Source organism: Zootoca vivipara, chromosome 1, assembly GCF_965207765.1.
Source record: "Zootoca vivipara chromosome 1, rZooViv2.hap1.1, whole genome shotgun sequence".
Taxonomy (NCBI): domain Eukaryota; kingdom Metazoa; phylum Chordata; class Lepidosauria; order Squamata; family Lacertidae; genus Zootoca; species Zootoca vivipara.
In genome coordinates, this window is record NC_142582.1 from 92,037,187 (window position 1) to 92,059,542 (window position 22,356).

Sequence of the window (22,356 nt, forward strand, 5' to 3'; positions counted from 1 at the left end):
AAATCCTGACTTTATAGAGGATGGAATGTGGAACACTGGCCAAGAACAAGGTTGGTCACCACTAAGGTGGGATTCAGTCTCAAATCTCTCATTTTCGCTCTCACTTTGCATGTGCAAAACTGTGCTATCCTATATGAGTGCAGAAGTTATGGAACAGGGCCCCCACTGAATTTATGGATTTATTTAAGTTGCGAAGTAGACAGCGGGAATTCACACAAGGCAAGAAGTTTGAGTGACATCAGAATTGTAGTTTTCAGGACCTCCCTTACAGTACATGAACCTTCACACTTCAAAGGTAGTCCTGTGTCGAATACTAATCTACTCAAACAACAATCCCAAACATGTGAGTCACCAAATATCTTCCAAACAGATCACAGGATGCTAAGACGCACCTCATCCTCAAACAGTCCTCGTCTCATATTAACAAGCTTATTCAAGGCATCAGCAACGATCTTCTTCCTTTTGCGAAGGAAGTCCTGCTCGTCAGCACAAAGCTCATATCCCAAACGCACATCAAGATTCTGTGGACTGGAACACAGTTACAGAGCCTTGTCACTTTAGAGCAGATGACAGGTCATTTTTACAGTAGCTGCAATTACACAAGCTTCCATCAACAACTAAGACTCATCAGTCAAATTCTGAACCAGAAAAAAACAAGACTCCCACTCAAGGCATGATATTATTTATTTTGAATTGCTGTGTTGCCTTGGTGGCCTCCTCTTTTCACACATCAGGTATAAATATAACTTTTAAATGGGAACTCCACCTACTTTTCACATACTGTACTATTTGTAGGGCTGAAGTGTTTAATTTGTTTTTAAAAAGATGAACTGATAAATCGGGCAGAATATTACATAGATATACATAATTTTAAATACAATTCCAAAGTCCAAATTAGGTCAATACTTTTAGTGGATCAACAATACATGTTACAAAATACTGTGCAAGCTTTCAGGTCCTCTAGAACTCTTCATCAGGCTTTGTGGTAAACAAACTGGCGGTGGACAAGAGGAGGAAGAAGCGAGCAGGAAGCAGGGGCATAGGAAGAGGGGCAGTGGGGGTGGATTGCCCCGGGTGCCCTCACTGAGGAGGAGGAGGAGGAGGAGGAGGAGGAGGAGGAGGAGGAGGAGGAGGAGGAGAAGTTTGGCTGAATCATGGATGAAGTCTGCACTTAGTCACTGAAGGGAAGATATGAGAGGAATTCACAGACATCCAAATGAAGTTCTATTAGGTGCTTTGTAGGGCTGCTGTCCAAGAAGAAGGGAATATATAATGGGTTGATGCCCCATTAAAAAAATATACCGTATTTTTCGTTCCATAAGACGCGCTTTTTTCCTCCTAAAAAGTAAGAGGAAATGCCTGAGCGTCTTATGGAGCGAATGCATGGTCCCTGGAGCCGGATTGCCCAGGGACTAAAGGCAGATTGTGCTTTTTTTTTAAAGAAAGAGCTAAAGGCTAACAAGAGAGCGTTGAAAGGAACCCACTCAGCAGCTGATTGCAAGAGATTGGGGGGATAAGGGAGCTAGCTCCCTTCCCGCCCGCCCTGCCCCCCTCAGTTGTTGCCTGCAGAGGGAGACACGTGACTGGCTGATTAGATCATGTGTCTGGAAACTGTAGGAATGGGTTTCATTTCCTAGAGAAGCTGCAGAACTGTGAGTTGAACCCCATAAAAACAGGATTTTTCCCTTTGCAAGGAAACTCAGCAACTCTGAGCTGATCCTAAAAATGGAACTTTCCCCCTTTGCAAAAAAGATGCACAACTCTGAGCTGACTCCCCCCGCCCCCAAAATGGGCCTTTTCCCATTTGCAATAAAAGCTGCACAACTTTGAGCTGATCCTTAAAAAATGGAGCTTTCCCCCTTTGCAAAAGAAGCTTCCTCAAATATTTAATGTGGGGGCAAAGGCACCTAGGCCTCTAGGAGTTGGCTGCTATGCCTAGGACAATTCAAGAAAGCAATTTTTTTTTCTTATTTTCCTCCTCTAAAAACTAGGCGCATCCAATGGTCAGGTGCGTCCTATGGAGTGAAAAATATGGTATAGAATATAAAATCCAGCTGTGCTCTATAACTTATGTTGAACCCCACACAGAAATGAGGCCAGCAGATGTGATCCCACTCAGCTCCATGTGCACTCATTGTAACGTGTTCAGTCTTTATGTCTGTACTAAACCAGCTGTATTGACAACCATTGTGTATTTGTACAGACAAAGACCTGCACTTCTCCTAGCTTCAACTAAGAAAGCTACATATAGTGTGGGTAGAAGCAAGTCTTATGAATTTTATAATAAAGCAATTAACTGTGAGGTACAAAAGACTGGCTTTATTTTTTTTATCTTCTTGTGCAAATTACACTACCATAATGTAAACTAACAACCACATACATCATTACACAGAGGAGGACTTCTTGAGAAGCAGACTAGCCACCCTCAAGGAACCAGGGGCGGCATTATCAGAGGGAATAATAATAATAATAATAATAATAATAATAATAATAATAATAATAATAAATTTTATTTATTAAAGGGAGGAAGATTCCCAGCAAGGACTCCCGCAGGACATATTCAATTTTTAAAACTGCAACAACAAAGAAGCAGTGCTTATTATTTCTTTTAAGAGTTTTACTTCTGTTTAGTTTTTAAAATAAAAATCTGAAATATTGGTGCTCCTGAGCAAATATTGTTATGTGGCAAGATGGGGGAGATATTCAGCATGCAAATGCAAGGCATCAGCTTTAATACAAGGAGCAAGTGGGAAGATGGATAGATGCAGATGCACATCACACTCAAATGAACGAAACCTAATGCAATTAACAAATGCCACATCAACCCAAGCAAGTTAACGTGGCATGGCACAATTTAGCTGAACAACAACAGAGACGCCTGCTTATTAAAGCAGCAAACCGTCTCCCATCCCTTCCTCATGTCCTCAAGGTAGCCAGGACAGAGCACTGGAGAAAAAGCAAGTATCTTACCAGTCAATTACCTTGAGGTACAAATCCAAAGCTCCACCCTGAAACCAAACAATATATGTATGAAGAGAACACAATATATGTATGAAGAGAACAAGAGAAATAAAACCTAATGGCAAGTGTCATGGTTCTCTTAAGCCTGATGGAAACTGTTTGTAGTTGACTGTGCACAGTGAGCTATTTTCCTAGAAAAAGAGATGCCAGAACTCACCATGAAGGCCTCCTTGTTCTCTTAGAATGGCAATGATGAGTTCCAGCTGGGGGGAAAGCCCTGATCGTGCATGATAACGGATTACAAATGAATCACTGCAGCTATCTGTGCTAAGGAGCTGCGATTGCCCAATGTGTGTTTATGAAAGCAATTATAAAAACAATTAAAGATGAGAAATCAAAGTTTGTTTGCATTTTAATGAGAAACTACCTAGTTTACACTTCCCAGACCAATACAAGAACCAATACACAATAATGTATGTTTCAGAGGAAAGTATGCATACATTTGCAAATGTAGCATACAAACATGCATTATAGTAAAGAGATATGCTTGCAAAAAAGTGTGTATAGGTCAAAACGACATACAAAAATGTGTATCTTAAAAGAGAAAATTGCACTACGTAGCTGATCAATTTTCATGCTGCAGGCATGTGGAGAACTAAATTTAAGATTGCAAAAATGAGAAACAGAAATGGATAGATTCTTCTTTGCTCTAGATTCTGTGTTTTCTTGAAACTACATGGCAGCAACTTCCTGGGGGGGATGCAAACTTATGAAGCAGCCCTTTTTTCCTATTCTTGAGGTCCGATACCAACCACAGAAAATGATTTTCTGCTGGTCTTTCTTGAGATTGCTTGGCCAGGAATGTGAAACCAATAAACTCACATGCTAGGGCTGTCTTCAAAGAGTCAAAACACTGGAATATGGAATCTTTTTTGTTTCTTACTTAATTTTTGTAACTTAACTCTTCTGTCTTAATACTGTCATCAGACTGATGCATAGAAAAGAGCAGGCCAAAATACACTGCTCTGCCTACCATTCAGGAAGTTGAGTCTCCTTAGTCCCTTCTTCCTACTAGGAGTAATTCTTCTCATCAGTCATGTCTAGAAGCCAGAATAAAGCTTCCATTATGCTACTCTCTATCTAGAGGGAGATAGGCATGCTGCTACCTGCCAGAAAACAGGGGTGGAAAGCATTCATCTAAGCCACCCCTGGTTCTACCCAATTCTGGTACTGAAAACAAACTCCTAGGCTCAGCATGTGCTCAAAGGCAGCTTTTTATTTAATTCTAAATGAGCAAAAGCAGATACAACCACTCTGGCATTTGCCCTGCCCTTGTCTAAATGAGTGTCACCCTACTGCAACAAATCACCCTTTTTAAAAAAAATGAAGATGTCTTTTTACAGTTTGTAAAGTGATGTGGAAACACATTGAAAAGGGAATAGAAAGGTTGTTTCGAAGAGCCTGTATTAAACAGAAGCAACACTTGCCTCCAACACAGGTAGAGCTACTTTGACTTGTTGTCCCTCTGGAAGTAATTTCAAAGGCAGAATTAAAGAGTAGCCTGAATCGTTCCTCTCCTCACTTGAAATGCTCTGGGGAAGAAAGGAAAACGTATAGTTTTTACCCAAAGGTACCAGATGTAGAAACTTCATTGAAAAATGAAGATCTCAGATTAAGAAGCATTCATTGATTTCATGTCACGTTTAACCTGCCTCTCAGCCACAAAATGGGCCTTAGAATGAGTGAAGGGAAGCTATGTGTTAATGGAAGGACCACCTTAGGATTAGCATCCAGCCTAAAGAGAGCTGAGCAGCCATCTCTTTGAACCAGAGGCATTGTCCCGGATTTCCCTTCCTACTGTCCTGTGAACATATTAGTGAACATATTTTTGTTCACTAAAATTTCCTCAACAATGGTTTTGACAAAGTCAAAAATAAGACCATTGCTGGATCGTGATGAAGTGCTTTTCAATATAGCACACAACTATTACAAATGTATTTATTTAACTATCCTATTTGACTTTCATAATCAGTTGAACTACTAGATCAAAGCAGAGCACTTTATCATTCTTTGGCTACTGTGCCAATTAGGAGAGGTGTGCTAGTTGGACATGTAACAAGGAGAATAACTGGAGATCTCAACATCAATACATTTTGGATATTCAGGAACTATGGATAGTATTCAACTGTACCACCAGCAGAAGAATAATTGCTAGTGCAATAGAACTTTCCCCCATCTCCTGTCCCCCATGCATGACACACACACACAAAATCTGCTCCAGAGGGTCGGGAAAACCCCCAAAACAGATTTAGGGGGCACATGGGGGATAGGAGAGGGAGGAAAAGTTCCATTGCACAAGTAGAAATCACTGTGCTGGCAGAAATATTTATTTTCAGTATAGTGGAACCTCGTGTTACATACTGCCTTCCCTACGAATCCTTCGGGTTACAAGTTCTGCTAACCCAGGAGTAGATGCCCCTTGTTGCAAACTTTGCCCCAGGATGCGAGCGGAAGTCGCGTGCTGGTGGCACGGCAGCAGGGGGGGGGTGCCATTAGCGAAAGCATGCCTCATGTTACGGACGGTTTCTGGTTAAGTTCGTAACCGGAGGTACCACTGTACAACATTTCAGGATTCTTTAGCCTCAGGCATGTGCTCCTGTAATTGCTGAGTGTATTTTTCTAATGCAGGCATCCCCAAACTTTGGCCCTCCAGATGTTTTGGCCTACAACTCCCATGATCCCTAGCTAACAGGACCAGTGGTCGGGGAAGATGGGAATTGTGGTCTAAAACATCTGGAGGGCCGAAGTTTGGGGGTGCCTGTTCTAATGCTACCTGTGGGTACAGGACAGTGGCTTTTACCTGAACGTTGGCTTTCAACACTGGCCCCCAGCTCTTTATGCAATGAAAGCAGAAGGAATCTACATCTTTGGACGTCGTCTGTGTCCCTTCATAAGACTCTCGCATGGTAAGCACAACATTTTTCTTGGCTAAAAAAATTAATACTTTAATCATAAGTTACACATTTTTGTTCACAGATAGTTTTTAATTAACCAGTTAAACTCTGTTTAGCATAGTTCTATACAATCCTGATGTGCAGCTCTCTCTTTCTCTATATATACTATATATACTCAATATGAGTAACATCCACTGATAACGGGTTATATTTATTTTATTTTATTTTGGTCTGCTAAACTTCATACTTTGCCTATTAAGAAAATTAAGGTGGCCTGGCTTAAAATTCAAGCAAATATTCAAAATCCACCAAAATGTAACAGTCACCACTCATGATCCGAATATTAAATTTAAAATCTCATTTTTACCTCACAACTTGAGCACTTCAGATTTGTTAGCATTTCACATCAGCTATGGAGTAGTGCAAATTTCTCCTAACATATATATATGTTTGTGTGCAATTTTGCCGAATATACACATTTCTGAAAAGCAATTTTCCCTAATAAAATGCATTTTGTATGTTATTCTCATGAATATATGCATTTTTATTCACACTTCACCCTCACATATACATTTCTTTACCTATTAAATGGGTAGAGAACCACACAGCAAAATTTGTATTATAATTTATGATGCCATAATGCATTTGTTAGTTTTAATAATCTTTTTCTTTCTTTCTTTCTTTTTTCATTTGTAAGGTACTAATATGGCTACCCCACAGAAATAATTGCTTACTAAGCATCCACCTCTTGTCAGTTCTCTCTTACAAATCCTCTCCCTCAAGAAACATGAGTTTAGAAACCTAAACTTAAAGTTTAGAAACATGAGTTTAGAGCCAGTGTGGTGTAGTGGTTAAGAGCGGTAGACTCGTAATCTGGGGAACTGGGTTCGCGTCTCCACTCCTCCACATGCAGCTGCTGGGTGACCTTGGGCTAGTCACACTTCTTTGAAGTCTCTCAGCCCCACCCACCTCACAGGGTGTTTGTTGTGGGGGGGGAGGGGAAAGGAGATTGTTAGCCGCTTTGAGACTCCTTCGGGTAGTGATAAAGGGGATATCAAATCCAAACTCTTCACATTTTAGCTCCACCTTTTATGCAGATATCTGAACCTTCAGAAAATATGAGGCAAGGATTCAACATCAAATTTTGCAGATAGAATCAGAGGAGGATATTGAGGAGACAATTCATTGTATCTTTAAACTTGACCTAGTTTGGGGGGTTTTGTGTTCTTGTTGTTTTTTGCTATTTCTCTTGTGAAAATTATGTAAAGTAGATAGAAAGAGTAGGGCTGCCAGTTAATTCAGGGATTGCTGGACTACAGTGATCATCCCTGACCTTTGACCATGATGGCTGATGCTGATGGGAGCTGGAGCCCACAACTTGGAGAGAAGGAAGGTGGTACCCTAAACTTAGCTAAAGAGATCTCAGCCAATTCATAAATTGAGATTTCATCAAATACATGAGTTTGCCTCCACGCAAACAATAATTTTGAAGAGAAAAGCATACATCTGGCAAATTTAATGAGTCACAGCTGCGGTCTTAGAAGAGGAATTCCCTCCAGTGTGATTAATGGATTAAGAAGCTATTTAACTGACTAAAAGGCAACATTCATTAGACAGATGCCCATTAGGCAGCATGTTTATTATTTTTTAATGTAAGTATTTAGAAATACTTTTAAGTAGTTGAATATTTATAGCTACTGCTCTTCTAAGATAGCATCTGCCTTCTGCCGTATTTATCTTCAAAATTAACTTACAGCTTACATCAGTTAAAATTACAATCTCAACATCAGTAAAAAAAAATATGCAGTCAATTAAATGCTACAGCCCTAGTAAACAATATATATTTAATAACATATATTAGTGGTAAAACACTAGCTGGGCTACATGCCTAAGAGAGAGGCCAACCTTTCAAAAGCTTCTCGTTCTCTTCTTTCTTCACCTTTACTTCCAAGATGGAAAGTTCACGAGCCTATGAAAACAGAAGGCACAGAGTAATAATGTTGATGCCTGATCTGAATGCTCGGAGGAAAATACAAAGTATTTCTACAATCAAAGCCATCTGTTTATTTATTTCATCCAAGCAATTTGTTTAAGTAATATGATTGCCAGTTATTTAATTGCACCATTCTCTCTATCTAATTTCTCTCTCTCTATTTGCTAGCACTTCATAGAATCCCAAAAGGTGATATTCAGTGTTTGTCATATTCTGAAAAGATCCACTGAAATCAATGGACAAGTAATTTATGTCCACTGCTTGTCCCCTCTAAACGTTCAGTATTTTGCAGGAGGGGTCCCAACACATGCTGGAAATGTAGGCTGAAGCACTCTATTGCCCTAGCATGACAAATCCACTTTTTATTTAAAAAGAAAATGCTTTTTGTGGTTAGGAAAGTGACAGGGGGGAAATGATTAACAGGGAGACGTATGAACACCATGCAGCAAATAAGGATGAATGCTCTTTATCATTTAATCTCCACATAAACAAATCAAAACAAGAGCTCAATAATGACAAGGCATAGTCTAATCTTTATGTAAGACTTGTGCAAGGAAATCACAATGAATGCTCAATAAATAGGTCACCTGGAGGCGCCTTCAGTGTGTCTACCCTGAATACGACTTCATTTATTCATCCATCCCTTTAATAAAAATATTTATATACTGCTAAAAAAATACTTATTAAAAAGTAACAGAGCAGTTTACAACAGTTGGAACATAAAACCACACAATAAAAGACATATAAATATTTTAAAATCAGAGATCAGCTAACTATTATGGAAATATGTATTCTCAATTGCCTGCATAAGCCTGAAGGAATTAGATATTACCAAGAGTGTCGGCTTTCCTAAAGAGTTAGCATCTCCAACAAGATGGAATAAATAATTATGAATCAAGATAACTTTCAATACAAAGAATTCTTACCACTAAAACACCATTGGAAATCAGTTGCTCGAGAGGTCCTGAACTAGAAGGTAGAGAGAAGGGAAAGGGGTGGTTAAATATAAGTCTGTTAAAGTCGTTGATATTTTATACAGTAACATTTTGGAAATGACTGACAAAGAGCAATAGTTTTCAAGGTATTTAATACAGTGGTACCTTGGTTTTCGAACGTAATCCGAAAACCGAAAACTCAATAGCTGACAGCTAGGCCTCAGGATCTTGTTCTCAGCGGAAGCCGTGTGGCATGTTCGACTTCCGAGGCGTGTTCGAAAAACGAAGCATTTACTTCTGAGTTTACGGCATTTGAAAACTGAAATGTTCATCAACGGAGACATTCAAAAACTGAGGTACCACTGTACATGGAAGTCTGACCACATGGCTGCTAGAATCCTATCCTACAAACTAGAAATGAAATAGGCAAATCACAAAGTGCTCTTGTTCTACGGTATAATATGGAGAAGCTGGGGAGAATGGCTATTTATTTAGTAACTTGCTTTCTATTTTTTTATGGGGCAAATTCAAAGTAGTTGATATAATGCAATACATAAAAAGAACAATGGGGAGATGCATTCCACAAATCAGGTGGAGTACTGAAAAGGCCATATTGGTTAAAGATGCTGCTATAGCAAAGAGACCATTGGTTCATCTGAGGTGGTATCTTGACACTATATGTGACCAATTACACAAAAATGCAAGGATGCACCTTTCCTATTTTTGATGAATTGTCATTAATGATATGGGCATAAATAAAGAAAGGTAGTTCATTATTCTCAATATAATATAGAACTATTACCCAAATATGCCAGCATAAACAAAGCCAGAATATTAAGATTCAAATGTAGACAAAACAGAAAGAAGTGGCGGAGACATATTAAAACAACGAGATTAGCAGAACTATATAACAAAAGAAAAGTAGGAATTTCCAAGAATATGCTATTTTTAGAATCCTTTCCTTGCATCTAACAAACCACTTACGTTTCTGCCAACTTGAATTCCACTTCCAGAGATTCATAAGCATGAGGACAATCTTCTTTCTGATAACACAAAAACCAATTACCAATGCTCATTTGCCTACTCAATGCAGAAATCTCAGTCATTAAGGACATAATTGACAAATGCTTGCCACTGCACTCCAAAACCCTTCAATCTGGCACAATCTAACTAAGCACACCTGCAATCCAGGCTTTGGAGGTGGGGGAAGAATTTAGCCTGGGGAAATAGGGCAGGTGAAAGGGATGAGGTGTCACTCCCTGGTAAAATTACTGCAGTAGCTCTGCATAGCTGCTCTGAAGCAAGGGGAAAGAACATCCACATCATATTATTTATTATTGCTAGTGTTACCTAAAGTCTTTTGGGTTCCCTCAACGTTTCTGCAATTGCCTGAGAAAGAACTTCCTAATTCACTTCTGTTTTTACTTGGGGAAATCCCAGTTAAGTATTTCTCTAAGGAAGGGATTCTCAAGCAGTCAACCAGGACCTGGGAGTGGGCCATGGGCCACCCAAGACATCCTCACTTGTCTGCTAGCTATTCCATGGTTTTTCAGTTCTCTGCATGTTTGTTTGTTTGTTTGTTTCGTAAATGTGTAGAACAATACATTAACTTTTAGCCCTCACCTCTGGTTTTAAGGAAAATAGCTCAAGAGCTGTTATGCCAGGCCGGACTTTTTCCAAATCGAAAAAGATAACAAAATGTACATCATCTTTGTCGGTTAGAGTGGCACTACAGACCTCCAGCTGTAATATATTCTAGGAACAGAAGAAAAGGAATGTTAGAATTGTACAGTATAGGGATAGAGTGGAAATTCAGTTCAGGTGACCTTTAAAACAGAATCTATCAAATTAGCACATTTCAAAACAATATTCAAACCCAAACACAGCTATCCTTTGACATTTGGCACTCACCTGAATTTTACCATACAGTTTGCCAACCAACCAATGTTTGCAAAAATGCATATATTGGAGGAAAGTGTGAATGAAAATGAATATCTAGTGAAGATAACTGACAAGAATGCATTATATTAGAGGAAATTGCTTGCAAAAATATGTACATTAGTAAAAACAGCATATAAAGCTGTGTTTAATGGAAGAAATTGGCACTAAAATGCTGATGAATTTTCATGAGCATTTTTAAAGGAAAATTTGCAAATTGCCGCAAAATGAGGAAAACTGAATTTAAGATTATTTTTCCAAAGTGAGAGAACAAAAATTGATGCACCCTTCCATCCCAAATCACACATGGTGACCCTGCCCCCCAACATCCATACATCAAGCAACATCTGAAAGTATTTACGTATATCACATATTTACATCTTTATAATTCCACTTTACTATCCCATCACTTATGGACCTCTAAGGCAGCTAGTATGTTGTTTAAAAAACAAAAAATAAAATAATAATAATCTGAATTCAGTATGAAATACAAGTATAGATATAACAATAAGAACAGAACCAGCATTAAAAAGGAGGGAGAAATCCAATCATCATTAATGCCAAAGATATACAGAACATCAGTTTTCATTGGAAATCTAAACACCATTAGGGAAGTGAAAAAAATCATTCCCCAAGCTAGAGAGCTCCACAATCTTGGCAGGAAAGCCAAACCTGGTACTCTCCAAATGTTTTGGACTACAACTGCCATCAGCTTAAACATTATATGGCTGTGCTTGTTGGGGCTGAAAGGAGTTGTGGTCAAAAATACCTGGAAAGCACCAGGTTAATGAGCAATGTCATATGCTCACCAATCAGACTCTCTTGGCTGTGAAACCCTGAGCAGAGCCTGCATCAAAGACCTGAGAGATCAGGTAGCATCACAGGAGGTGGTGAATTCCTGTCCCCAAACCATTTAAGACTTCAAAAAGCACAGGTAATCAGGACTTTGATTTGGTCTTGGACACAGACAGGGAGCTACTGGAACAGTATTAATCTGAAAAACTGGCCGCAGTCAAAACCAGCAGCAACAACTGAAGTTTCCAAGCCCTTTTTAAAAGGAAGCCCCATGCAGAAGAAGTTGCACTACACCCCAAACTGAATTTGGACTGCTGGAATACCAATATTGGCTTTAGAACGGTATGTGCATACGTGGTCTAAGCTAAGCAGCAAAGGTAAAACAATATCTCTAACATGAGCATTTATTCGCTGTGTTGCATATATTACACACACACAAACACACACTGCGTCCACTTCCAACTAGAAGGTACAAACTCTACCCCTTGCCTCATTTTCTGCCGCCGTGACATTTGGACACTCTGAAATGCAATGTACCATAAGCATATAACAAGTCTTGACTTTGCAGAATGCCAAAAACAGAATCACCTGACATAGCTATTCTTTTGCCGCAGGCAAAGTGGCTGGTGAATATGTTGGAGAACTGCTCCACACACACAAACCAAGATGGATCCTGCTGCATGGGGGGGGAGGGGGAGGGGGAGATCTACTGATTCACAGGAACACAGGAAGCCACCTTATATTGAATCAGAACATTGGACCATCTATCCCTGTGTCAGCTACACTGATTGGCAGCGGCTCAGTGGGGTTTCCGCCGGGGAGCCTTTCCTTATTCTACGGGCTGATGCTGGAGACTGAACCTGGGACACTGAGCATGAAAGGGAGATGCTCCACCACTGAGCAACAGATCTTCTGAGAGGCAGAAGAAGTGTATCCACTGTAGAATCTTTGCATGTGTAAAAAAAGGCTGCCACACCTGTTACCAGATTCTGGGAGGATTTAAAGGGTTGAATTACAGGTACAGGCAAGCCTGGAGGTTAGCTTTAGTGGGAAAGCTTCCATGTGAATTGAAAGTAATTATGGGACCAGCATGATTAGCTTGAGGGAGAGTGCTATGAATTTAGCATCTTTGTTGATGATAAAACTAATCTCCACCTTCCCATTAAATGAGGGTTGAAGTAAACTGCTCTATTGGTAGATTCAATACAAGTTGGAATGTATTATGACTTGCACATACCAGCTGAGGGCATTCTTATGACACTTGGAACCAATGTGTCTGATGGCTGGGGAGGGCAGATTTAGTTTTGTTTCAGGTAAGCTATTTCCACTGGAAGAAAATACTCCGGGGGGGGGGGGCAGTTAAATCCTCCCCTTCCTCCATTTAGGGTGGCCACTTATGCATTGTCCAAAATGTACTCAATCGAGATAGGACTGAGGCACTGTTAGTGGGTGGTTCTCTAGACCAGATGGGTGGGAGATCGCCTGCTCTCGATGGGGTTACACTTCCTCTGAAAGAGCAGGCTTGAAGCTTGGGGGTACTCCTGGATCCTTTGCTTGAGGCTCAGGTGGTCTCAGTGGCCCGGAGTGCCTTCTATCAGCTTCAGCTGGTGTCCCAGCTATATCCCTGGGCAGGGATAGCTTAACTACTGTTGTCTATGCTCTGGTAACCTCAAGATTAGACATAAGGCTGCCTCTGAAGATGGTTCAAAAATTTCAGCTAGTGCAGAATTCAGTGGCCAGGTTGCTCACTAGAACAAGACGGTTTGAGCATATTACACTGATCCTGGTCTGATTGCACTGCCTACTGATTAGTTTCTGGGCCCAATTCTAAGTGCTGGTTTTGACCTGTAAAGGCTTAAACGGCTCAGTACCTCAAGGACCTCCTCTTTCCATATAAACCTTGTTGTTGTTGTTGTTGTTTAGTCGTTTAGTCGTGTCCGACTCTTCGTGACCCCATGGACCATAGCACGCCAGGCACTCCTGTCTTCCACTGCCTCCCGCAGTTTGGTCAAACTCATGTTCGTAGCTTCGAGAACACTGTCCAACCATCTTGTCCTCTGTCGTCCCCTTCTCCTAGTGCCCTCAATCTTTCCCAACATCAGGGTCTTTTCCAAGGATTCTTCTCTTCTCATGAGGTGGCCAAAGTATTGGAGCCTCAGCTTCACGATCTGTCCTTCCAGGGAGCACTCAGGGCTGATTTCCTTAAGAATGGATAGGTTTGATCTTCTTGCAGTCCATGGGACTCTCAAGAGTCTCCTCCAGCACCATAATTCAAAAGCATCAATTCTTCGGCGATCAGCCTTCTTTATGGTCCAGCTCTCACTTCCATACATCACTACTGGGAAAACCATAGCTTTAACTATACGGACCTTTGTCGGCAAGGTGATGTCTCTGCTTTTTAAGATGCTATCTAGGTTTGTCATTGCTTTTCTCCCAAGAAGCAGGCGTCTTTTAATTTCGTGACTGCTGTCACCATCTGCAGTGATCAAGGAGCCCAAGAAAGTAAAATCTCTCACTGCCTCCATTTCTTCCCCTTCTATTTGCCAGGAGGTGATGGGACCAGTGGCCATGATCTTGGTTTTTTTGATGTTGAGCTTCAGACCATATTTTGCGCTCTCCTCTTTCACCCTCATTAAAAGGTTCTTTAATTCCTCCTCGCTTTCTGCCATCAAGGTTGTGTCATCTGCATATCTGAGGTTGTTGATATTTCTACCGGCAATCTTAATTCCGGCTTGGGATTCATCTAGTCCAGCCTTTCGCATGATGAATTCTGCATATAAGTTAAATAAGCAGGGAGACAATATACAACCTTGTCGTACTCCTTTCCCAATTTTGAACCAATCAGTTGTTCCATATCCAGTTCTAACTGTAGCTTCTTGTCCCACATAGAGATTTCTCAGGAGACAGATGAGGTGATCAGGCACTCCCATTTCTTTAAGAACTTGCCAAAGTTTGCTGTGGCAAACAGTCAAAGGCTTTTGCATAGTCAATGAAGCAGAAGTAGACGTTTTTCTGGAACTCTCTAGCTTTCTCCATAATCCAGCGCATGTCTGGTATTTGGTCTCTGGTTCCTCTGCCCTTTCGAAATCCAGCTTGCACTTCTGGGAGTTCTCTGTCCACATACTGCCTAAGCCTGCCTTGTAGAATTTTAAGCATAACCTTGCTAGCATGTGAAATGAGCGCAATTGTGCGGTAGTTGGAGCATTCTTTGGCACTGCCCTTCTTTGGAATTGGGATGTAGACTGATCTTCTCCAATCCTCTGGCCATTGCTGAGTTTTCCAAACTTGCTGGCATATTGGGTGTAGCACCTTAACAGCATCATCTTTTAAAATTTTAAATAGTTCAGCTGGAATACAGTGGAACCTCGGTTTACGAACACAATTGGTTCCAGAAGTCTGTTCATAAACCGAAGTGTTCGTAAACCGAAGTGAACTTTCCCATTGAAAGTAATGGGAAGTTGATTAATCCGTTCTAGACGAGGAAAAACACCCCCTAGAACGGATTAACCGCTTTGCTCCGATGCCTTCGCGGAGGCTGGGGAGCGTTTCCGCGACTGGGCTGCAGCCGCAAAAGCGGTCCCCGGCCTCCGCAAAGATATCGGAGCAAAGCCCCAGCCTCCGGAAGGCATCGGAGCTGGGACTTCGCTCCGATGCCTTTGCGAAGGCGGTCCCCGGCCTCCGCAAAGGCATCTGAGCGAAGTCCCGGTTCCGATGCCTTCCGGAGGCCGGGGAGCCTTTCCGCGACTGGGCTGTGCAGCCGCGAAAGCAGTCCCCGGCTACCGGAAGCCGGGGACCGCTTTCGCGGCTGCACAGCCCAGTCGCGGAAACGCTCCCCGGCCTCTGGAAGGCATCGGAGCGAAGTCCCGGCTCCGATGCCTTCCGGAGGCTGGGGATCGTCGCGAAAGTGCTCCCCGGCCTCCGCAAAGACATCGGAGCGAAGTCACTCCGATGCCTTTGCGGAGGCCGGGGAGCACTTTCGCGACTGGGCTGTGCAGCTGCGAAAGCGGTCCCTGGCTACCGGAAGCCGGGGACCGCTTTCGCGGCTGCACAGCCCAGTCACGGAAACGCTCCCCGGCCTCCGGAAGGCATCGGAGCCGGGACTTTGCTCCGATGCCTTTGCGGAGGCTGGGGAGCCGCGAAAGCGGTCCCCGGCCTCCGCAAAGGCATCTGAGCGAAGCCCCGGCTCCGATGCCTTCCGGAGGCTGGGGCTTTGCTCTGATGCCTTTGCGGAGGCCGGGGACCGCTTTCGCGGCTGCAGCCCAGTCGCGGAAACGCTCCCCGGCCTCCGCAGAGGCATCGGAGCGAAGCCCAGCCTCCCCGAAGGTATCCGACGCTCCGATGCCTTTGGGGAGGTTTGGCCTTCGCTCCGATGCCTTCGGGGAGGCCGGGCCTTCGCTGCGGGCCTCCAGGAGGCATCGGAGCGAAGGCCCGGCCTCCCCGAAGGCATCGGACGCTCAGTAGACCTCCGGCACCTCGGTTTACTAACTTCCGGGTTAGGATAGTTCGTAAACTGAAAGTTCGTAAACCGAGGTGTTCGTAAACCGAGGTACCACTGTATCATCACTTCCACTGGCCTTGTTATTAGCAGTGCTTTCTAAGGCCCATTTGACTTCACTCTCCAAGATGTCTGGCTCAAGGTCAGCAACCACACTACCTGGGGTGTACGAGACCTCCATATCTTTCTGGTATAATTCCTCTGTGTATTCCTGCCACCTCTTCTTGATGTCTTCTGCTTCTGTTAGGTCCTTACCACTTTTGTCCTTGATTATGGTAATCTTTGTACGAAATGTTCCTTTCATATCTCCAATTTTCTTGAACAGATCTCTGGTTTTCCCCATTCTATTGTTTCCCTCTATTTCTTTGCATTGCTCATTTAAGAAGACCCTCTTGTCTCTCCTTGCTGTTTTTTGGAAATCTGCATTCAGTTTCCTGTATCTTTCCCTATCTCCCTTGCATTTTGCTTGCCTCCTCTCCTCCGCTATTTGTAAGGCCTCGTTGGACAGCCATTTTGCTTTCTTGCATTTCCTTTTCCTTGGGATGGTTTTCGTTGCTGCCTCCTGTATAATGTTACAAGCCTCCATCCATAGTTCTTCAGGCCCTCTGTCCACCAAATCTAAATCCTTAAACCTGTTCCTCACTTCCACTGTGTATTCATAAGGGATTTGATTCAGATTGTATCTTACTGGCCCAGTGGCTTTTCCTACTTTCTTCAGTTTAAGCTGGAATTTTGCTATAAGAAGCTGATGATCTGAGTTACAGTCAGCTCCAGGTCTTGTTTTTGCTGACTGTATAGAGCTTCTCCATCTTTGGCTGCAGAGAATAGAATCAATCTGATTTCGATGCTGCCCATTTGGTGATATCCATGTGTAGAGTCGTCTCTTGTGTTGTTGGAAGAGAGTGTTTGTGATGACCAGCTTGTTCTCTTGACAGAACTCTATTAGCCTTTGCCCTGCTTCATTTTGAACTCCAAGGCCAAACTTGCCAGTTGTTCCTTTTATCTCTTGATTCCCTACTTTAGCATTCCAATCCCCTGTAATGAGAAGAACATCCTTCTTTGGTGTCATTTCTAGAAGGTGTTGTAGGTCTTCATAGAATTGGTCAATTTCACTTTCTTCAGCACCGGTAGTTGGTGCATAAACTTGGATTACCGTGATGTTAAAAGGTCTGCCTTGGATTCGTATCGAGATCATTCTGTCATTTTTGAGATTGCATCCCATTACAGCTTTTGCCACTCTTTTGTTGACTATGAGGGCCACTCCATTTCTACTACAGGATTCTTGCCCACAGTAGTAGATATGATAGTCACCCGAACTGAATTTGCCCATTCCCTTCCATTTTAGTTCACTGATGCCCAGGATGTCGATATTTATTCTTGTCATCTCATTTTTGACCACATCCAGCTTACCTCCATTCATGCTTCTTACATTCCAGGTTCCTATGCAATATTTTTCTTTACAGCATCGGACTTTCCTTTCGCTTAATATAAACCTACCCAGACCCTAAGATCATCTTCGTGTGCCTCTTCCTCAAGAGGTCCGGAGGGTGGCAACACAAGAATGGGCCTTCTCTGCACTGTGACTACCCATCTGTGGAATACTCTCCCCAGGAAAATTCGCCTGGCACCTTCAGTATATACCTTTAGGCGCCAGGCAAAAATGTTCCTTTTTAACCAGGCCTTTGGTTGATTTGATTGACATCCAATGCCATTTTAAAATGTGGGTTTTTGTGGAGGGTATTGGGTTGTTGTGTTTTGATTTTATTCTGTGACCCACCCTGAGACCTCTGGGCATAGGGTGGTATATAAATTCAGTAAATAATAATGATGATAATAATAATAATAATAATACCGCCAAAAAAGAAGGCAGAAGAGGACACTGGCTTCCATAAATCTTGCATGTGGTGATTTATATGTATAGTTGCAAATTTATATATAATTACTATAATTTAAATTTTAAAAACAGTACATGCTACCCTAATGGGGAAGACTTGAGAGCAGGTGAGCTGTGTGGCTACTTAGTCTGCTGTCCAGGTGTTTACAACTTCAAGGACCCTGATGCTCCCTTTTCTTAGTGTCCATTATCTTTTTCTTCCTTAAAAGAAAGGGCACCTTCAAAATAGTCCTCTGTAACGTAGAGCACATGGGCACCACTTGACTACCATTCCTGCTCGGATCCCAGTAATTATTAACCCTGCCCTCAGCCGATGCTGATAGTACTTTTAAGCCCTGCATGTAAAATGTGATTTACCTTGCTTGGCCCTGAGCACAAACTAAGCACAAAACTAGAGGCATTTTTGTCACAAAAGCACCCCTGCATTAGAGGCAACAACTTCATTTTTCCTAAATCAGACTTGTTTGGAAAAGCCATTTATTTTATCTTACTGCAATAATATCTTTATCTGCCCAGCAGGTTTTCCAAACAACTGGTGGTATGTTGAATATCTTACCTTACCTTGATCTCAGTTTGGATTCTAAAATAGAATGTCTCATTCCAGACTGGTTTATCAGAGTTCTTCATAGTTCGGGTTCTGAATTTCTCAGGCGATGCTGTCGGCAGATGCAAGGTCACGTAGCAATTAGATGGAAACACTGCAGCAAGGAATGGAAAAGCTTTTTAACAGTTGTGATCGTATACTTAACAAGGTCTTAAGCCTTAGGGGCAAAGATGGGGATGCCACATCACATTGTATGGGACAAAGAGTGGGAGGGGCATCTATTTCTGAATATATTTTTGCAGTGAAGGTCTGAGCTGGAATATATCTGTGATATAAGGAACAGAGAGATTTGGTGGTGGTGGTGGTGGTGGTGGTGGTGGTGAACCCTCTGGCACCAACTAGATGACCTAATGTGATGTTTTGGAACATAAACCAATATTCTAGCTGTTATAACACCTATTACTACCCTTACTGGTATTGGTACATAATGCGGGTGCGCTGTGGTCTAAACCACAGAGCCTCTTGGCTCTTGGGCTTGCTGATCAGAAGGTTGGGGGTTTGAATCCCGGAAGAGGGTGAGCTCCCCTCTGTCCCAGCTCCTGCCAACCTAGGAGTTCGAAAGCACGCCAGTGCAAGTAAATAAATAGGTACCGCTGCAGCAGGAAGGTAAACTGTGTTTCCGTGCGCTCTGGTTTCCATCACGGTGTTCTGTTGCGCCAGAAGCGGTTTAGTCACGCTGGCCACATGACTCGGAAAGCTGTCTGCGGACAAACGCCGGCTCCCTCGGCCTGAAAGCCAGATGAGCGCCTCACCCTATAGTTGCCTTTGACTGGACTTAACCATCCAGGAGTCCTTTACCTTTGCCTTACATATCGCTGTTCAAATTGTTGCAGCTGAAAGCAATGTCTAGTGTTAGGAAGCCTCTTTCTCACACCTGCAGCATTGTGCAAAATGCACTGGCTGCATCGTGCAAACTGGTGAACAAGACCAATAACCTGGGTCCTTTTGACTGAACCATCACCAGTTCCGAGCAAGTGCAACAATGGGGGAGGGGGGGTAACCACTGCGCCATCAGCAGCAGAAAATATATTGAGAGAGGGGCACAAAACAGCAGAGTGCATTTCAGGGAACGGGAAATGTTACATTTCTGAAACAGAACTATATATTTCTCATTCATGATACCATCTCATGATACCATCCTGAATTGAAAAAGTAAGTCCTATTTATTTTGATGGTTAATTTTCATACCTAGAATTACTTAAGAGGATAAACTGAATCATGATAATGAGCTGAATGTGTGAAAAATTCCCTTACTTCCGGTGGTTACAGAAATCCAGCATTTAGAGGGTGACAGCCTATTTCTTGGGGAGAGCGTCCCACTGACAGTGCTTATGAAAGTTTGTAGGGGTGCAGGATCATACCATGGGAAAGAGGCTCTTACACGATTGGATGTATGCATGGATGTGAATTCTGTTCCACTTAAATCACTTGGGACATGTTCAGTAATGTTTAAGAAATGGATACCAATTCTTTTAGTCACCATCAAAACGCTTTCAGATATTTTGTTATTTAATACAGTCCAAGATTCCTAATTCCTACATTGCTATTTTATCCAATAATATTGCTGCACAGTTGAGCCCAGTGGCACGATGAAAGATGCACAAAACTTACATGAAATTCCTGAGGGGATGATATTGGCTTTTATAATTCTGACAGACACCATGGAAACTGGAAACACTTGATTCTGCAATGGAAGAAAAGCCAGTGAACTTCACATGAATAAAAAGTTAGTAAGAATTCTGGATTTATTCCCACATGACAAAGATCACCCAAAGCCACAAACATTACCCATCAGGCCCCGCCAAAACCTCTGCTTCTCCCTTTCTCATCCCATTCCCATTTCCCTATCACTGATGGAGACTTCCCTTGGAAACCTTAGAAACCTCTGGTTAGTGAGCAGATGATGAGTAATGGTGAACAAACTTCCCTTAAAGGCATATGTGATCTTGCCAACCACAAGGAAGTGCTGGATGTTGTTAAGTGTTCAGGCCCAAGAGAATGCAGGCCATAGATGAGAAGGCCAGATCAGTAGTCTGGAAGCACAGAGGTCTCAGTGATATGTGACTTGGACAGAGAGAAGGAAGTATCTTGGAAACGTTTGGGGTATTAGATGGGTCCTGCGGTGCCACCTGACACCTGGGCTGTTAGAGTGTCCCAGTTGGCTCTGACTGGAGTAGCCCTTCTTGATCCATGCAGAAACATGACAATGGTGAGCCTAGGACCCATACCTTGTTTGAAACAAATGTGCTCTCTAGAACATTAGCCAAAATCCTTTGTATGTAACACAAAGGAGCAGACAAGACAAAGTGAAATAGTCTGTCTTATTATGTCCCTTATGAATGCCTCCATGTTGTCTCTGCATGAACAGAGAGTGAGTTTGCCTGCCAATGGCTTCAAGGCTTGAGATGGTAGCAGGCTGAGGGTCATTGTCAGTGGCTGACATAGTAAGGCACCCACTAAAGGGGGGAACACCCCAGGAGGGTGCCCGCTGTAATGATGCTGGTTGCCTTCTCACGGGTAAAGCGCTCCAACTCTGTGGCTGGTTTTCACATGTACAAAACAGAGCATCAAAATCCATGACTGTCCTAGTTTGAATCAGAATCTGGAAGCACCGCCCACCGGGACTTCCACCAACAAAACACCCTTGGCGCCTTGAATCTCCTCCTCTCCTCATGCCTCTTTCCTCCCCTCCGCTGTTGGGGCATAGCTGTCAAGTTTTCCCTTTTCTCGCAAGGAAGCCTATTCAGCATAAGGGAATTTCCCTTTAAAAAAGGGAGAACTTGACAGCTATGTGTTGGGGTGATGGGGCTGCTGGAGCACCCTCTTCACTCGAACTGCTCAGCTGAGGAGCCGGTGCTGTCTCCTCTGGCACCTCCCCCTCCTGAGCGCAATGGTCCGACCCTTCAAACCTTCCCTCTGGGAACCTTGCACTCTCAGCATCCCCAAGGGTCTGTGCAGCTTCCTGAGCCCCAGCATCACCTCCCGAAGGATGTTGCGAAACGCTAGCATCCCGGGCTGCGTCTCCCTCGGAGAGCCCTGGTCCCAACTTCCTGGACTCTCCGCTGACCCCTGGTGGTCCCCTGACACCCACTGACAAGGGGACCGCCTGGACCGGAACCTACTCTTCACCATGGCGACCATACCTCTCACTCTGACAAACGTAGCGGCTACTGCCTGCTTCCTCATCTGAAAAGGCCAAGCAGGTGGTAACAGTGATGAGGAACAGCAGCTGGCAACAATGAGAGTGAGGAGATAGACTCACAGAGAGAAGGGAGTCTTGGCCAAGCTTCCCCACCACCAAAAGAATCTGCAGCAAGCACTGACTGGGAGCCCTGTGAATGTGACACAGGTTCCACTGAAGCTGCTAATCAGAGGAAGGGACTAGAGGCCATTACAGCTGGCCTTATAATCATCCTGATCTAGGACGGTAAGAGAGGCGAGTGGGCCAATCTGGTACCAACAGAGAAGTACGGTATAAAGACTGCCAGAGATGAGAGCCCATGTGGTGTGGGGATTAACATGTCAGACTAGAACCTGGAAGACTCATGTTGCACTCAGCCATGAAGTGTATGGTGTGACCTTGGGTGAGGAACCATTTCTCAATCTGGGCAAGAGTCCCTTCCAGGGTCGGATTTAGGTTTGATGAGGCTCTAAGCTACTGAAGGTAATGGGGCCCTTTATATGTCCAGCTGTCTTTTGTCAACAACAAATTGTCACTGTTTTTTGTGTTGAATATATGCTATGTGGTAATTTATGGACCTAATAGGGAGCTAAAGCCTACAGGATG

The 22,356-nt window shown here is 43.0% G+C and overlaps 2 protein-coding genes across 2 annotated transcripts in view; both read right to left on the reverse strand.

Moving 5' to 3' along the window:
- The window catches only part of LOC132591998 (uncharacterized), a 452,388-nt gene that overhangs the window by 392,541 nt on the left and 37,491 nt on the right, over nucleotides 1–22,356 (reverse strand). The window lies entirely within an intron of this gene.
- Nucleotides 1–22,356, reverse strand: part of LOC118083547 (cytosolic phospholipase A2 beta) — a 44,187-nt gene that overhangs the window by 10,985 nt on the left and 10,846 nt on the right. Inside the window, exons 2-11 of the mRNA XM_035112065.3 lie at nucleotides 20,181–20,253; nucleotides 18,527–18,663; nucleotides 10,467–10,598; nucleotides 9,828–9,886; nucleotides 8,835–8,877; nucleotides 7,821–7,884; nucleotides 5,822–5,949; nucleotides 4,449–4,553; nucleotides 2,971–3,008; nucleotides 393–528 (exon numbers count right to left, since the gene is read on the reverse strand). Of these exons, the coding sequence (XP_034967956.3) occupies nucleotides 393–528; nucleotides 2,971–3,008; nucleotides 4,449–4,553; nucleotides 5,822–5,949; nucleotides 7,821–7,884; nucleotides 8,835–8,877; nucleotides 9,828–9,886; nucleotides 10,467–10,598; nucleotides 18,527–18,663; nucleotides 20,181–20,253 (915 nt within the window). The remainder of the gene's footprint in view (nucleotides 1–392; nucleotides 529–2,970; nucleotides 3,009–4,448; nucleotides 4,554–5,821; nucleotides 5,950–7,820; nucleotides 7,885–8,834; nucleotides 8,878–9,827; nucleotides 9,887–10,466; nucleotides 10,599–18,526; nucleotides 18,664–20,180; nucleotides 20,254–22,356) is intronic.